Source organism: Montipora capricornis, chromosome 9 (genome assembly GCF_036669925.1).
Source record: "Montipora capricornis isolate CH-2021 chromosome 9, ASM3666992v2, whole genome shotgun sequence".
Classification (NCBI taxonomy): domain Eukaryota; kingdom Metazoa; phylum Cnidaria; class Anthozoa; order Scleractinia; family Acroporidae; genus Montipora; species Montipora capricornis.
The window spans coordinates 30,014,852-30,033,039 of record NC_090891.1 but is presented as its reverse complement, the minus strand read 5'-3'; the positions used below and the strand labels follow the sequence as shown (position 1 = coordinate 30,033,039).

The following is an 18,188-nucleotide window of genomic DNA, read 5'->3' as shown; positions in this document are numbered from 1 at the left end:
CTCCTGTCATCTTGCTTTAAGATGAAATTCATAACAAAATAAAGCCTTTATCTCATCTTTCACTTCAACCGTTCAACTGAATCTATAGCTATCCCATAGTCGGGGAAGGAAAACTGTGTCCACTGGGCTGTTTTGTTCTCAACATACAGAAAGCGATAAAATAGAGCCACGACGTATTACTCTTTTTGGCCTTTTTCTGAGAACAAAATTATTCCGGGAGACAATCCGTGGAGTTCGACAGTAACCAACTTGAATTACACTAGCACAAACATATTTGATCTTCACAGCCTTGTAATGTACATAATCTTAATTTTCTTTAGAGCACCGGTTCTTTGTGACAACCTTAATATGCACATTCTTTCTAAATGATATGAAAAGAAAAGATGTCACTGTCTCAGACCAATGTCCAAACCGAGTTGCCGTGCAGATTATATATACTTGCTTCAGTCAGCATTGTGCGGTTGGGTGGGTAAAGACCGCCAATTTTTCTTAACTTGATGAAGAAGTATTTTGTCCTTTCCAGGCGCTTTCCTGTTGTTGTTCAAGTTCAAGTCAAGTTCAAGTTTATTGTAGAATTTCATTATATAATACATTTTTCAATCTGCACTGCTCGCAGGTAGCAATAGCTAGTCGAGGCGAGCAGTGATTAGATGTATATACAAGAGAGAACAAGTAGAGAAAGCTACGTTAATCAATTGTGTTTTACAAATTCACTCGGCTCCTGTCATCTTGCTTTAAGATGAAATTCATAACAAAATAAAGCCTTTATCTCATCTTTCACTTCAACCGTTCAACTGAATCTATAGCTATCCCATAGTCGGGGAAGGAAAACTGTGTCCACTTAGTGATTATAGCCGCGGTTTTACTTATTTTGCCGTCTATGTCATCAATAAGGTGTTTCCAATTTGACGTTTTATCCAATATAAACACTCGGGCCATATACAATAGCGTATGAATATTGTTGTCGGAATTTTTAAAATTAATTGGTTTAATCTACTTTCTTTGGTGAGGGACGAAAGTTTAGATGGCTGAGCAAAGCATGAGTTTGTCAGTAACATTCTTGATTCAGTGCACTAAAAGAAGGGAGTCGTAATTTTCAATCACCCCAAACAAGATGCGCTACATAACGCGAAATCAACAAAACAGTCAGTAAACTTCTATGATGCAATAACCTGCGTGAGTGAAGTTTGCCGTAAGCACAATTTGGTGCATTCAATATTGAGGCCCATGCACAGTTGCTTTGTACTTATCATTATATCACTAACTAAACAGTCATCTGCAAACACTGTTAATCATCTTGGTTGCAGTCTAGATAGTTTGCAAAAAGATTGTTTTCCAGAATCGTTTGGCAAACATTTACATGGCAAAACGTATTTCGTTTTTCCTTTGTCAAAGTTACGTTCGTTCCATGTTAGATCTTGACTTCATTGCAAGCACAGCAATTTTGGCTCGTTTTCGTTGCTCGCAACACCAACAAACAACAACAACGTAATAAATTAGGCCCTAATTACAAACTGCGTCATTGTTTAACTGAAAAAAATGACTGAATTTTTTAGGGCAAAGTTACTAAATGCTGATTGGCTGAAACAGAGGGCATTTTTCATTAAGCTTGGGAACTGCCCCGGGCAATATTTCACCGAACGAAACCACCGCAACGTACGAAACAACTATAAACTTCACAAAATGTGGCGGATTGTCGCTTCGAGTTTCCTGTTTCAGTTGATCTTTATTCACAATCTTTGCAGATTTCCTAAGCAGATTGAAAACAGAAGATGCTTCTTTTTTTCATCATTTTTTGTTTTACAACTCAAATAAACCATGTCACGAAATGTAAAGGGTCTGCCCTTGCGGCTGTTTCGATGGTTTCGCTGGTTTCGTTTCGGTGTTTCCGGGTTTAGTACATGCCCCTTCTGGCTCCACCTTCGTTGAAAAATATTTTGTTGTATTTTACCTTCACCAACGACGGCGAGTTTGAACCCGGCGTCTACTCGATCAGTCTGCTAGTGGTGACTAGCCTACTCGCAGGCTAGTGATAACTGACATAAAATGCCAGCACTGAGTAGTATAGGAGTTGGGGGTACGAAAACATTTTTTGCAAAAAATGTTTTCATACCAACCCAACTCCATACTACTTTTCCATCTGTTGGTTTCCAGTTTTTGTTCTCGTATTTTGTTTTCGTATTTTGGCAATCTATATGTTTTTATATTTTGGTAATCTATATGTTTTAATATTTTTAGCAATCTATATATTTTTAAATTGCATGGTTCAATAACGCTGAGTCACTTTTTCAGAAAAACAGGATGTGCTTCTTAGAAGCTGAGTCACTTTCGTGCGTCAGTCAGCTATGAAATATCAGGACGGATTTCGTTAACTAAGCACCGAGTCTGAACTGATTCGAAGCATATTGAAGGACACACCATTATGACTGAAGTGTGCTTTGTCGTACAAAGACTTGAGAAGTATTTCTTTCGCATCTTCTTTAGTTGCTAAGCTTTCGACTTAGACCCTTTTTACATCGAATATTTGCTCTAGTCAACAAAGAACGCAAGATATGTTTCGAATAACGGATGTTATATCAATCAATCCACTGATGGGAAACCTTTCTGTCCGTCAAAAATGTTAATCAGTAAAGCATCGCAACACAAAAAAAGTGAAATGTGCAAACACAACTTACTTCTAGTGCAATTTGTTCGCAAGCTGAATATATATAATTGAACTAAAATTTGCGATGGTCAATTTTACCATTCCGGATAGAATGGGGGTGCTAATTGTTCTCGACCGGTCTTATCTTTGGGGATAGGGGTGGGACAAACCTCCAGAATTACAAGAAGTCTAGGCAGTGATGGTTAAAGTGAAAGAAAGCGAAGCTTTATTTTGCTTTCCCTTTATATCCGATATCCTGCTGAAATTATAAATAGTCACTCTAAATTTCTTGTTGTTATGAAGAAACCAATATTGTTTGCTCTAATCATTGCGGAAAACGATGCATTCGGTCGATGTAGAATCCCGGGGATGGGAAATTATCTTTCCTATGTGACAGGGGTGAGCAACTTTCAGGCAAAAACGAGGAAAATATTGTAACCTTTCGCGGGGAACAGCTACAATAGTATGCTTCCTACTAATCGAGATTCGTGCAAGTCTGAGAAAAAAGCCGCAAAATCGCAGCTGTATTTACAGGCTATTTATCGCTGGTCCTTTCAAATATTAGTTTTCAAAGGATAAAATCTTCCCCTTTTGGTTTCGTTGAGGAAGCTGAACAAAGCCAATAACAAAATTAGCGTAACAGCCCTCGCTCTGAGCTATACTCTCGCAAAGTATTTTTCCCGTATGCGTTTGCCGGATAATAGGCTTTTTTCGATATATTAAAATTTAACTTGAAAGAGAGGTTTAGAGGAGGACAAAGACAAAGGAAAGTGGAATCCGATGATATGAAAATATTTTTCACATTCAGTCCAAACGTGTTTCTATCGTTTTTGTCCTCACTGCCTTACTATCAAGCTGACTATTCAAGAACTCACGGCCTTGTTCCTTCCGAGCTACTGTAGCGAGTGGCTCTATAAACTTGAGATGTTTACATTTATCCTTGCATAGTTTTGACATGTTTAACAAATCATATCTACTTAAGACGAAGCACCTTTCTGGATTTCATTTTTTAGCCCTTCAGTGGGTCTCATAATCATAGTCATGTCGCTACTTGCAAATTACATGCAATTTGACAGCACCTTTTCACGAAACGTATCTACTCAATGAGCCTTCTTTGCAAAAAGACATTTCCCAATATAAGAACTAGGTTTAATATTGGAAACGTCACGAGGCAAGTCAATTAATATGTCAAAAAATTATTCGCCTGTAGGGACTTGTTTCACATAATAAAAGACAAAGTCATTTTTGTTTTCCCTTTTTCATGCCTGGCTCGCTTCCCCGTTTTGTGGGATTGTGTATATATGATTTACACTTCTCTGCACCGACATTCAAAGTCGAAAAGTACGGTTTTAATCAATAAACAGCTGATACGAAATTTAAAATATATATTTAGCAAGAATTCCTCTCGTGTATTTTACTGGCTAATATTCAGGTATCTGACATCTTAAATGTTTATTTTTAAAAACAGGTATTTAAATTTAAAAATTCCTTTTCTAGAATATCATGAAAAATATTGATAATCATCCAGATGTGCGCATGCTACAGCAAGAGAAAGTCTTTTTTTTAGAATTTCATAAGTGATCTTAATATTAAGATTGAAACATATGTTAGCCAGAGTAGATAAGTCATCTTGGATTAGCTCAGTAAAACCAATATCTCCCCGTGGCCTAGGAAGAAAAGAACGTTTCTTCAGTCGGTGTTTACTGTAACATTATGTCATCTCTAGAGTTGCCACACCGAAGTTTGGCTGTTATTGTTGTCGAAGCCAGTGTTTGTGCGTCAATGAATATTATCAGTATTGTTGGAAATGTCTTGGTTTGCTTGGCCGTGTACAGAAATCCCAGACTGCGATCAAGCATGAATCTCTACATAATTAGTTTAGCACTCAGTGATCTTTTGTGCGCGACAGTAGAAATGCCCGCAGCAACCACAGTGTTGATCGCTGGACATTGGAAATTTGGAAATGTGTTATGCCAGTTTCAGGGGTTCGTTGATGTCTTTGTCACGGCTGTTAGTCCAGTGACAATGGGTTTAACAGCATTCAATCGGTACATGCGAATCGTCCAAACTAATCGTTACAACAAGATATTCTCTCCGCTGAAATCCATGATATGGTTGAGCTGCTTGTGGCTTCTTCCTGCGTTGTATTTTGTTATATCTCCAGTGGCAAATTGGAGCAAATACGCATTCATCCCAGGTTATGCCGTTTGTAGCATTACTTTCTCTAAATCTGAAAACAGACTGGCTCATTACTGTTGCGTGTTCGCGTTCTTTTTTGTCTTGCCATTTTCCGTTGGCGTCTTCAGTTACTACAAAATTGTCTTAAGTATTCGACAGCACAAGCGCGCAGTGGTCCCATCGCTTCGAAACTCCAACGGTGTCCGCGACGGAAGGATTTCAGTTCGAGAAGTTGACATTAGCTGCGTGCTGTGTTATATCGCCGCTGGATTTTTGCTTTGTTGGATTCCAATGTGGGCGTTTATAATTTGGAAGCGTTTTTTCTCAACCACTGCTCCGAGAATCGCCCAACAGTTAGTCATTGTGTTTTTATTTTTAAGCAGCACGATAAATCCATTTATATACGCTGCCACTAATAGCGTCTTCCGCGAAGAATTTAGAAAATTGCTGTTTTTCTGGAGGGTGCGAAGAGCACGATGTGTGACTGAATTAGGTACTGAAAAAGGAAAGGATAGACGCAACAAAAACGACAACCAATCTTCTCAAGCCCTTTACGTGATAACAAGCACAAGCAAGCTTTGAGAATAAAAGGAAAACACAGGGTCCGTTTACACGAATTCACTAGCTGTCCAGCATTTGAATGGATGTTGAGCAAACGTTGGGAAAAATGCAAAGTTAAGGGGAGTACATTAATTAATTAATTAAACGGCTCCGACAATGGAGCCTACACTTTGAGAAATGATCGACACAACAAGAAACGGAAAACGAACCGTACTGGCCAAACGGTTCCAGCTCCAGTAGCCCGCAGAAAAGCAAAATTTTCAACAACGCTAAATGACAGTTTTAAACAAATGAAAGTTCGCGCTATCAGCAACCCTTGAACCAACCAACATTCCTAACCGTTTAGTTCAAAAGGTGTAGGACACACACTGCATTGAAACAAATCTTTGAACGTGTAAACGGATGTCAAGCAAAAGGCTGAAACGAAAACCACACCAGGGGCCCGTTTCTCAAAAGTCCCGAAACTTTACGCAGGGGCACCCAACGGGAATATAGTTCAAAACAACTTAAACATAGCATTGTCAAACGTATTTTAGTATTTAAACGGTAGATATAAGCATATTTTTATCCCCTAAAAACTTTTTATCTGTTCGGATTTCCTAGCTGAAAGTCTAGTGATGCGAAAATTATAGGGCTTAAAACTTACCTTTCCGAAATTTTCAGCCAGAAAAAAGGCTCCCGAAAATTCTAGCTGACCTTTTTAGGGTAAAAATCCGTTAAAAACGGGCAATTATACCATTTTTTAGATGTTCGAAAATCCTAGGACAGGCAGGCAAGCAAGAAATTTTAGAACAAATGTTCCGAAAATTCTAGATCTCAAATCGTCTTCCGAACAGATATTTTCCGAAAATTGACGTTGGGTGCCCCTGTTTACGGGCCATTTTCGGGTGTCACAATTCCCTTTTTTAACTCAAAAACGGAGAGGACTTAAGTCGTCAAACTTCAAAGTAATTTTTCTTTTTGTTACCTTGAAAACAATTAAAAGATCGGCTCTCCAAAACAAGCGGTTAGTTGTTTTACAAATGGCTTTTCGGGACTTTCGAGAAACGGGCCCCAGGATTTTTCTCAGGAGGGAGGGGATGCACCACAAAGGAATGGCGTAGCTGACTGATGACGGTTTTTTTTCTCAGAATACCAGTTCTATTAGAAAGCCTCAGGTCATCTCAGGGAGGGGGGAGGGGAGTGCGCATCCCCTGTACCCTCCCCCTAGATCCGCCCCTGAAGACGACAATCGCGGGGGCTTCAGTTTGCCAACTTTAACGCATACAAAGGTTGGACTTTTTGTTAGTAAACGACTTCAACAACGAGAGGTCAAGCCACACAACTAGTCTAAAATACTTTGCATATCGTAAATACATAGATCTACAAACCCTATATATTGGTAATCAGCGAACAACAAATTATTCTTTAAGCTGATTAAGTACATCAACTAGCCATATTTTAGGGCAAACTGAAATCCCTTTGCATTTGTGAATGTCAACGAGGCATGAGCAGTGCTCTAAGTTAGCGGTCGTCCTAGACGACCAGAAAGTTTACCGGCCGACCAATTTTTGGTAAATGATGAAAAAAAAAAAGGAAAGGAACTTTATTTAAGTGTCTAGTCGTTCTAGTGCTGAAGCACTAATTGGGGACACTGTATATTGAAATTAACAATTAACACAAATCAAGTCACATTTTGGTTTTTGAGGGGAGGGGAAACCGGAGAAAACCTCTCGGTGCAGAGTAGAGAACCAACAAACTCAACCCACATATGACGCCGAGTCTGGGAATCGAACCTGGGCCACATTGGTGGGAGACGAGTGCTCTCACCACTGCGCCATCCCTGCATCTCATCATGGCGTGCATTTCATCGTTACTGGTTTCCCAACGGGCAACCAAGAGCATTTTTCATTTTTAACCTCATTTACGGGTTTAGTTGCCCGGCTTTTGAAACAGGGACAACCTAGAATTTTTGTTAAATTTCGAGCACTGGGTATGAGGGTAAAAGCACAAAGAAAGACAAATAATTTATTGTTTTCCAGTCATGTAAATAGCCTATCCCGTTCGCCAGAGTTCAACAGAAGCTACATACGTCTGTGATATCATGACTGCGACTTCTATGATATGTAGTTGGAGAGTATTGATGAGTAGAAAGCAAAAATTCTGAAAATGCGTTGGTTGCAAGTTCCATTTAAGTGGTCGCTTCGCTCAATACGATTGTAACGTCACCAGAAAATAAAATAATCAATTGTAATTAGCGTGTAGGGGCACTAGCTGACCTTTCATAATGGTTTGGGACATGACTTGCACATCCGTGTTGCATCATTTCCACTCGATCCCATTTCTTTGATGCATGGAGGTGTCGAAGCGTATTTATTGGGAATTTTCCGGGTGCGCGTTCTGTTCGGGACATGTGAAACAATTTCGCTCCAATCTCAATAGTGTTAAACTTTCAGGGTGCCACTGTATGAATTGTTCATAATCCATTTTGCCAAGAGATCATGAGGCACCTCATGATCTCTTGATTTTGCTTATACATATGTCTTTTATTCACATATATGTTTACCCAAATTTTAAGATCAGTTGTTCTGAGGAATACTACTGATAATGAATATTAGACAAAGAAAAATTAAAATTAAAATGAGCCTCTGGCTGGGGTGACCACTCTCAAATGTTTTGACGTTACAGAAATTTATGGAAAGTTTTTACCAAAGGGACTTTTCTGTTTAATTCAAGTTCTACTTAAGACATCGAAAGGTGGGTCTCCTGTTCTCCTTTTTCACAATCGGCGGCCATAAACTCAGTTTTGAACTACTTTAAGTCGTCAGATTATTGCTTTAGACATTCATAATTACAATGTGTTCTGAGCTTTTTGATTTTCGTTCAAGTCTTCGAGGCCACTGTGTGGAAGATTTTCGTGTTTGACGGTTCAAGAAATGCACCTCTCCATCTTGTCCCGACTGAACTCGCGTAGGAGCGATCTCAGTTTTCCTCCCTCGGCCACAGAATACTATTTTACGGAACTCTCGACGAAAGTCACTGTTTGTTACAGCATATATAAAAGGGTTTATTGAGCTACTCAAGAAAATGAAGAAGGTAACCAACAACGGGACTATACGGGGAACTGGGCTCGGATAGAAGCGATTTGTAAGAGAAAGACTCCACATTGGGACCCAACAGAGAAAGAAGCCCGTTAACACCAAAGCTATTGTTTTGCTACTTTTGATTTCCTGCCTCGTAATGTTCGCTCGAGCTGCTATCGTGCCCCCAAACAAAGACGGGGCAACACTAAGCTGGTGTTGTCGGATGGCTTTGAATACTCCGCAGTAGCAAAAAATAATCACCAAAAACGAGACTCCAAAATACAAGGACACTACAAGACAGTAGTGAAGTAGCTTTCTATCTTCGGTGTAATGCATTACACTACATGCAGCAAAACCAACAACGAAACTATAGCGTTGCCAATTAACAAGACGTGCAATGAGCAAATAAGAGATGAGTAAAAACCAGACGCAAAATAACCAAAACTTGGAGCGCCAGGGGGAGAAGATTTTTGTGTAATAATTCCTCTTGACAATTCGCATGTACCTGCTCAACGCTGTGAGGGCCATTGTGGCGGGTGGACAGTAGGTCGAAAAAACATCTACAAAGCCATGAACCTGGCAAACACTATCGCCAAAAACCCACTTTCCGACGATGAAAGTCCACAAAGTAAGCGGCATTTCGAGAATTGCGCAAGTCAGATCACCAGTGGTTACTAATATAAAGGTTGATGGTGGATCGCAGTCTTGGGTTCCGATAAACGGCTAAACAGAGCATGATATTGCCTACAAGACTTGCCACATTAAGGGAAAGACAAACGGTGGACTCCACGACAATAACCGGTAGGCTCCTCGGTGGAAGTTCAGGAGACATTGTCTCGGTGGCTGCCTGGTCATTCACTGTAAAACAGCTGTGTTAACCTGAAGCCTCAGACCTTCGCTGTTAAGGGAGGCATTGCTTCACCAGGTCTACCACATTCTCTCGCTTTTTGTTTTTTCTTAACTGACACTTTGTTTTCGGATATATTGGTGGTTTGGAAAGCCCATGAATAGAAGGGAACTACTACCTACAGTAGGTTAGCAGATGTATGAGAAACAAAAACCAATTAAACGTCGTATTGACGTCAAGTGGCTATTTTCTTGTCCTCGCAGGGCGTGACAGCAATCATCGATGTAATTAGGTCTATTTGACTCCAGCTGTCTACGAAAGTAAGGCCTATATTGGTGCGACAAAAATACTAGCCAATAAAAGTATACTTGCAATAAGCGGCATGGAAGAAGCCTTCCGCTGTAGACGTCATTCAATTTTCATAGCACGTATCGCTTCTTAGAGCCGGAACAAAAATCAAAATTTGTGATTTTCATCGCCAACATTGAAGCCTCTCATCCGAGCTACAAAGTGAATATCCGCTGTTTCTTGTTTGAAATCGACAGCAGAGGTTATCAACGTCCGGTACTTACGGGAGAATTTAGGATTCTTCATTTCGAGAACCCCTTTTCCCGGAAAAAGGAAGTAAAGTTTGAAAGAAACAACGGAGCAGAAACATTTACTGGGAGAAGTAAGGAGACGAACATCAATATCAAGAATCTTGAGCTGAAAGAAGACCGTACAGGCGCAGCAGCCGTTATCATGCTGAGAAGAAATTTTGAAGTCTTTATCTATGAAGAGGATTACAAAGAAATGTGTGCTCACGTCCTGAGGAAACCCAACATTGAAACAGGAGGAGACCTCTTTGGTTTGTGGCTTGACGAACGGAAGGCTGTTGTTCAGCTGGCTCTTGGTCCTGGCAAAGAATGCAAGAGGACCTCGACTTCTTTCTACCAAGACGTAAGCTACTTGGCAAAAGTCGGTTCCTATTTAACCAAGAAAGAAGGAGTTTGCCACATCGGAGAATGGCATTCACACCACCAACTCGGATTGGCTAGACCAAGCGGTAGAGATGAAAGCACTGTGTGGAGAAATATGCCGACATACAAGTTGTCTAGGTTTGTGATATTCATCGCCAACATCGAAGCCTCTAGTCAAAACTACAAGGTAAACATTGGCTGCTTTCTGTTTGAAATGGACAGCAAAGGAAAACGCCTCCTAGTAAGGCAAGGAGCCTTCAAGATTCTTCCGTCAAAAAATCCATTTTGGCAGAAAAAAGAAGTATACCGGGAACGGAGAGATGGAGCAGAAAACCCGGAAGGTGACATGTTTGACGTCGATATTAAAGATTTCACGCTAGTTAAAGGAGAGAAATCACCTCATGTTACGATGCAACGCCCTAGAATCAAACGAAATAGTCCACGGGCTGACGATCCTTACGCACCTCCAAAGAAAAAGGGCAACGGTTATGGGAGATTTAAAGGTACTGAAACTAGTGGTCGCTCTCAAATGCGCCAGCAGCCATGCGATGTTCACGAGAAGCCAAGTCATCGACGGGAAAGAGAGAAAAATGTTGCTCCTGACACCAATTGCGAGAATCAAAAAGATAGACAAAGAACAGTAGATGACTCAAGAAAAGGAAGAGAGAAAGAGCATGGAATAGATGGAGAGAAAGAATCTCAAAAGAACAAGAACCAGCTTCCTACTGGCAGCGAAGAAAGTAAAGAAAAGGGAGAAGAGGTCAAGAGTGGTGTAATCTCTGGTGCAGCTGATCAAATGGGCACTTCGAATCATGACAACAAAGAAGTGGCTCAGCAGACAAAGAATGGCAAGAAAAAAGATGCGTCAACAGGTGATTCAGAGGTACAAGGTGAAGAAAAGGAAGGAGGAAGGAAAAGAACTGAAGGTGGAACCCCTAGTACAAACGAAATTGAAAAGAAGAAAGAAGATGAAGAAAGCACTGAAGATGAAAATGAAGACACAATGCAAGTGCAGACGAAAACAGAGGCTGATAATAAACAGAAAAACGCAGAAGAAGGTCCGTCGCCAGTGACTCAGCAACCCTCACCGACCAACCATCAAGACTCAAATGTTCCTGATGATGGTTCAAAAGGTGATTCAGCGGTGCAAGAAAATGAAAAGCAAGAAGAAAGAGGAAGAGGTGAAAGTGAAAGGCCTGATGCACAAGAAGGCGAAAAGGAGACGGAAGAAGCAGGAGGAAAGGAAACACCACAAGATCACGAGAGAGGAGAAAATGAAGGTTTGAAAGCTGATGCTAAGGAAAACAAAACGGAAATTGCTGAAAACATTCAAGCCGAAGGAAAGGAAATCCATGATAACGATCAGCCAACCAATCGAAGTGCTCGAGATCAGGGTGACGACATGAAAAGGGATTTGAAGAAGGCGGTCAAACATAACGGATTAGCAGAGGAAAAAACACTCACTTTGTCAAAACCGAGCACCAAAAAAGAAAAAAAGGAAAAGCCAGAAGAAAAAGACGAAGCATGGAGAAAAACGTCCAAGGACACTGCAGACAAAGCAAAAGATAAGCCTAGGGGAACGAAAACAGAAACAGGTGAAACATCAAGGAAGCGGGTGGAGATAAATTTGGTCCTTAGGAACAGATCGAAGCCTGCGACGGATAAGCCATCACCTTCAGGGAACAAGAAAGCCGGGTCAACAAAGACACCGCAAGCAAAAGCCCCTGCTAAGAAAACGCCGGGTACCTCAAGTGTTTCGCCCAAGAAAAAACGCTAGATTAATCAAATGATTCGCGTTAGAAAAATTGCCAATTTGAGTTACGTTAAAATTTTAAAAACAAGTTTCAACATTGCCATGGGCTCCAAGAAAATGCAAGTTTTTTCTTTTCATTATGTAACAAAATGAATGTTCAATTAGAGGACGATTTGAATTGACAAGAACTAGTTTGAAAGCAGTCAGTAACAAAATTTTGATCTGCACTTGCAGTGGGGTAATTAAAGAATGTTTTGTTTAATTTACTTGTTTACTCGGTGTCTCAGAGCTTCTCTTGTCATCTATGGTCGACGGGGATAGAAGGTGGGGGTGGGGGATGGTAGGGCGACAAAATGTCAAAATGAGCCAGCTAGAAAACGAGGCAATGCCTTATGCTCATTTTCCTTCCCATTCTAAAAGACTAAGAGGCTATCTCATACAACGCGCACCCGCCAGTTGGTAAGAAAGCTTCCGATTTGTTCAAATTCTGTCGAAGAGTTCGAGTTACTTATGTAATTTGCTTGAAGCGCGTTCATCCTCAGAAAGTTTCAGCAGTTCGAAAAACACAGGCACGTAAGCGCTCGACGGTAGTAATAACTAAAAGGCAGAACGGGCTTAATGGGGACGTGCGGCAGGCCAGGGTATGTTTTTCGGGATTTTTGTCTTGAACAGGGTATCGAATTTATCATTTTTTGTCTTAATCAGGGTATCGATTTATCAATTTTTTTCTTAAACTGGGTTAAAAGTCTTAAACAGGGTATCAAAAATCGGAATTCTGTCTTAAACAGAGTAGGAATATCAGCCATATTTGTCTTAAACAGGGTCAGGGTATGAGGGGCCGCGCCGCACCTCCCCACCCAGGGATATATCGAGTACCCCCCCCCCCCCCGGGCATGAGCTGTGAATAAGTGCCAACCGGTCTCTACTGCACATGTGCCCCAGCTGAAATAGTCCATTTCACCTTTTCACGCAAAGCGCGGCTTAAGTTTATCTTCGTTTAGTTGAAGCGTTATTTCATTTAAGCCAAATTTAGGAGCCATTTCTAGAACACTTTAAACGCGACAATCCCGGCCTCAGGAATTTCATTCAAATTCTTTCAAACGTTCCCTTATCGTAATGGCCAAATGTCTCAAGGGCAAAGTAGTGGACTTTCCCGCCTCTAACAGCGTTGAAGTTATACGAATGCCGAGATGATGTCCCAGAACACCATTTAAACTACACAGGCCGTTGTTACAGTTCCAACATGCCTCCTCCTCTTAGGCAATGCTCTGGATCATCAACAATTTTTGCTTGGGCCGTTGGAGGGAAGGTAGATGTTGCACTATGTAGTTTTCTATTACTGGTTATCGCAAAACCAAATCAAAGCTTTTAAACCTAATCCCAGCCAGTTGAATTTTGAATCCCTCAAGAATACGGTCCTTTTTCAGGAGTTCTATTTTCCCAAGCACGTTGGTTTCCCTATTGGAACACCTGACAGTCCGAAAGTCGTTATTCTGGAGGTACATTATGATAACCCTCAGGAAAGAGAAGGTATGGACCATAGAAAGGTTTTCTTGCGGTGTCTGTATTCAGGGATACCCAATGAGCCATTTTTTTCAAAATTCATAAAAATATATCATGGCCATAATATAAACCAAAAATTAGCATTTTTGTAGCAATTTCTCTACTTGCTGGGAACTTTTTATTTGTTCCGCACTCCCAGCAGAAACAGACCAGAAATCCCGTTTGCCTGTAGGGCCGAGTGGAAGTTTCCAAGCCAGCAAACATAATAACAACATTTGAATACATCGTACGCCAAAATGGGCGTGGCAACAAGCCTCGGGAGGAGGGAAGGTTTAAATTTACAGGTAAAAAATTAAATAAAATAGGTTTAAAGAAAGAGATTTGTTTTGAATGTATAAATTCATAGCTAAGTCGGTTTAAATTAACCTGTTTCAAGGAGGATTAAATATTGCTACATATGGGCAGCTATAGTAAATACCCCCTAACTGTTCTTCGAATAATGCAGAGTCTCAATTTCTTTGCTTGGCTAATTGGACCATGCAATTGAGGTTGACACCGTAACATCCGTACCCGGTTGCACAATTCTTAAGAGGCTGAAACTGTGAAGTAACCGTATACGTCAATGTATAATTTCGTGGCTTGCTTGACTTAAGTTTGTTTCCTCCATACGTACTTTTGTCAATGTTATTTAATCGGGAATCCTTATGAGAGGCGCGGTGGCCTCATGGTTAGTGTGCTCGACTCCGGATCGAGTTGTCCGGGTTCGGGGCCTGGCCGGGGACATTGTGTTGTGTTCTTGGGCAAGACACTTTACTCTCACGGTGCCTCTCTCCACCCAGGTGTATAAATGGGTACCGGCGTAATGCTGGGGGTAACCCTGCGATGGACTGGCATCCCATCCAGGGGGAAGTCTAAATACTCCTAGTCGCTTCATGCTACGGAAACCGGAGATAAGCGCCGGCCTTAATGGGCCTTCAGGCACGTAACAGAGACTTTACCTTTACCTTATGAGATATAAGGTGGTTAGATTGCGACCATCATCATGATTTCAATGCTAGCGGGACTTCAAAGCAATGTTTTACGAGATGGCCATACCGAAAGGTCTCTGACAATGCAAGTCCCAAGGCAGGGACGAAACATCCGTATGTCGGGCGAGCCATGGAAATATCTGAAACGACTGAGATTGGCTAGTGTTATCACCCCTTCACAACTAGCTGTGACAATTCCTATAAAAAAGTTCAAACGTTTTCGTCCTTTAGTACTAGTTTTTGTCTCACGCGTACTTGAGATTTTTACTGAATGGGATTTCCACGAATGCCTCATCCTTCTACGTTACCAAGGCTGAAAGCGGCCTTGATCAGTTTTTCGATTGCTCTTAAAGGAATGATTGACAGTTCTGGACTCAGGCTTTACTACACTAAACGACTCAGAAAGTATGATGCTGGAATGCTTTATGTTGGAGCCGCTGTTGATCAAAGTATGATGATCCCTCCAAAAGAGAAGAGCTGGGAATTTAATGGTTTCTGTAGTGAAGAATGCACCAAAGAGGTCTGTTGTTTAAATTTCAAACCCCTTATAGTTTAGAGAAGCGAATGTTCGACCACAGAAGTGCAAGTAGCCTTAGATCCAAGATGCACCCTCACACATCTCGGGCACCAATATTGTCACCTTTGAAACTTTAGGACAGCAAGAACATGGCTGTTTTGCAAACAAAGATGATACAAACAACACATTTATTATGCATCATCAGGGTATCATCGTCATAGCCGTCTTCTTTACAGTCTACCAACATCATAATCTGCTTCATCGACGTCATCATCATCAATATTGTTATTGTCATCATTATCTTAATCTTTTTCAACATCCTAATCGTCATCATCACATCCCTTACGTAATTAAGTTGTGTTTATTCATTACGTCATTACCACTGACCAATCAGGTGCCTCTCCAAAAATAGCCGCGTAGCTAACATTAGATTTAAAAATTTAAAATTGGAAACGGGTTATGTATATGGACTGATCCCTTATCTTACTTCATCCTTTCTTGCTTCATGTTATAATCAACCTCATCATGACCTCCACCACCATATTCATCTCATGCTGCTTCAACGCCAGATCTTCTTTTCTCTGTTCAGATTTTCCTCACAGGACCGCCACAACTACCTTTCGCAACCAAAAAAGTCAGTTATCTCTCTTTTTAAAAGAACGTCAAGTAATCAATCCCTTCTACTATGCTTTTTTTCTTCCTCCACTTCTTCCTCTCTGCACTTTAGAAGTCCCAAAAGTTTTTTCTTTTTTTTCTTTTGCGTCGCGTGAATACGGAACGTGGCTTCTTTAACATACCAGTTAGTATATAAATATTTTGAGCCTTTATTCAATTGAATTACCAGCATAGCCCAGTTTTCGCTTGTAAAGATCTTTCAGACCTTTCAAACCGTACTTGCAAAACCAAATCATAGCTTTCAAACCCAATTTTGAATTCCTCAAGAAAACGGTCCTTTTATAGGAGTTCTATTTTCCCGAGCACGTTGGCTTCCCTATTGGAACACCTCGCTGACGGTCCGAAAGTCGTTGAGGATCTGCGTTTGAATTCTCTTTCTTTATTTTTAAAGGGCCTTAGAAATTCCAAGCTACCAGAAGGAGGAATCAATGTAATAGCTTCAGGACTACATACCCACCTGGCTGGTAAATATCAACTTCAGCGGCAGTAGCTTAAATTTCTTTTCTGGTCAATTATAGAATGTTTTCGGTCATGTGACCAGCAGGAATATTTGCATACTAAAACAAAAGGAAGAATTTGCATAAAAATGGAGTTCAATTCCCAAAAGAATATTTCACTCCTCCAACATGGCCGCTGTTTCTTTGTTTCACTCCTCCAACATGGCCGCTGTGACGTCATGTGGACACACTCTACAGCTAAAGGAGGCAAGATGTAATTTTATTTTTTAGGATATGACGGAAGACGATGTGAACGATTTAAGATGGTGTGGCTTAATGTTGACTAATCCGGGTTCAAATTGCGCTCACACTAGTTAGCTAGTAAGCAGGAATACAGTTGACCCAAACCAAAACAAATATACATTTGATTGAGGATACTGGAGAAAAATCTGAGTGCATTTTGCTATAGGAGACACAATGGTGGACAACCTCGTCCCCAGAGCGCTTTTCCCTGGCTTTAGGTAAAGCGCCCTGGGGACGAGGTTGAATGATAGAGCATGCGATCCGAACTAGTAATCGGGAGGTCGTACTGCAGGCAGTCGGATTTTCCGAGTATTCCCGAGTCACCATCGATATATAAATCTCTTCCTGATTGCACTCACCGGGATCAACAATATAACATCTCTTTCAGCAGACGCTTGATCATGTTTTCCATACCCTCAGAGTCAGTTAGTAGCGGAGCTCCGCGCGCGCCGAAGGCGCGCGCGCGCGGAGCACCATAGCTAAGAAAATATGGTAACCCATCGATGTGAGAAAATTTGGTTTTATAGCCATGACGTCATAAACGTCCCTTCGTACAACGTACAACGTAAACACAGCGGTCAAACGTCTGCGCATGCCCAAATGGATATTTTTTTGCCAGCCGCGCGCCAATTTCCCGCGCAAAATTTTAAAGAAAAACATTGGAAACAACCGGTGTAACGCAAAATCTACGAAACAAAACTGAAACGTTCATAGAAATCTGTAAAAGGAAAAAAGAAAAGGTAAAAGGAAAACTTAAGACTTTCCAGACACAAAGTTTATTAAATTACCGGTATTCTGTTGATTTACCATTTCGTTTTGAGCTTTACCAAAAAAGTTATACGTCTTCAAAAACGGCGTCATGCTGCGAGCTGACAGCGTAGTATATTTTTATTTGTTATTATCAATCATGCGATGCGTGACACCGGAAGCTGACGGCAAGCGGTGTTTAAACGAAGGAAAAACTCGTAAAGAAAAAGAAAATTGCAGTCATTCGGCTTGGCTCAGACGAGCTGACAAAACATTGCCAAGGGCTGGAGGGATTCCGTCGGGATCGTGGATTTGTTTGCGGCACAGTAATGAAAGCCATCGAAACAATAAACCATGTTTACTGAACGGTTTTACCAGGTCTTCGAAAAGGTTGGAAAAAAAAAATTACCAGATTACAGACCTGGGACAAACTGGTGTTGTAAATGCAAACTTGAGGCCGACAAAAGCTTTATTGATCACGTTAAATACATTCCATGGAAAAGAAAGGACTCCAACAAACAGAAGATAGAATACTTTTTAAGTCTGACATTTCACGAATTATTTCTGTTGGCCCGTTGTACAAGTTAAAACATAAACAAATATATAAATTAACGAGGAAAATGTCACTTATTGGATGCGGAGAGCCTACGAAAAGAGGAACAGTGTCATGAAAATACTGACCAATAAAAAGGCAAGTCTAGTTGTGTATATATTTCTTTCTAACTTTTGATATCCAGTCGATATTATTTACTTATATTACATTCACATGTTTAATCAAAAGTAAATCATAAGAACGATTAAATCGCTTTAACTTGTCAAGGCTCTTGCAAACTCTTTTCTTTACATATTTTATTTTTTCCGAATCAATTTAGCCAGTAATTATTATGTTAGTGGCCAGATTAAATCAAACCAAGGCATATTAGATATCCAGAAAGGAAAAGAGAAGGAAAACAGTATTTTGCCCTCTTGTTTAT

At 40.6% G+C, this 18,188-nt stretch overlaps 3 protein-coding genes across 3 annotated transcripts in view; all 3 read left to right on the top strand.

Moving 5' to 3' along the window:
* Positions 1 to 18,188, top strand: part of LOC138017511 (DBH-like monooxygenase protein 1) — a gene marked incomplete at its 5' end in the record, with an annotated part of 28,080 nt that overhangs the window by 663 nt on the left and 9,229 nt on the right. The window contains 5 exons of the mRNA XM_068864577.1: positions 12,826 to 12,832; positions 13,171 to 13,313; positions 13,432 to 13,534; positions 14,889 to 15,055; positions 16,119 to 16,191. Of these exons, the coding sequence (XP_068720678.1) occupies positions 12,826 to 12,832; positions 13,171 to 13,313; positions 13,432 to 13,534; positions 14,889 to 15,055; positions 16,119 to 16,191 (493 nt within the window). The remainder of the gene's footprint in view (positions 1 to 12,825; positions 12,833 to 13,170; positions 13,314 to 13,431; positions 13,535 to 14,888; positions 15,056 to 16,118; positions 16,192 to 18,188) is intronic.
* LOC138016949 (melatonin receptor type 1A-like) lies at positions 4,358 to 5,405 on the top strand. The gene has a single exon (XM_068864135.1). The coding sequence runs from the start codon at positions 4,358 to 4,360 to the stop codon at positions 5,402 to 5,404; it is 1,047 nt and encodes a 348-aa protein (XP_068720236.1). The 3' UTR covers position 5,405.
* LOC138016948 (uncharacterized protein DDB_G0286299-like) lies at positions 9,756 to 12,223 on the top strand. Its single transcript, XM_068864134.1, has one exon. It carries the CDS (start codon positions 10,034 to 10,036, stop codon positions 12,026 to 12,028), a length of 1,995 nt encoding a protein of 664 aa, XP_068720235.1. The 5' UTR covers positions 9,756 to 10,033; the 3' UTR covers positions 12,029 to 12,223.

Excerpts from the sequence above, each read along its gene's own strand:
- LOC138016948 (XM_068864134.1), top strand. The coding sequence starts at position 10,034 with ATGCTGAGAAGAAATTTTGAAGTCTTTATCTATGAAGAGGATTACAAA.
- LOC138016949 (XM_068864135.1), top strand. The coding sequence starts at position 4,358 with ATGTCATCTCTAGAGTTGCCACACCGAAGTTTGGCTGTTATTGTTGTC.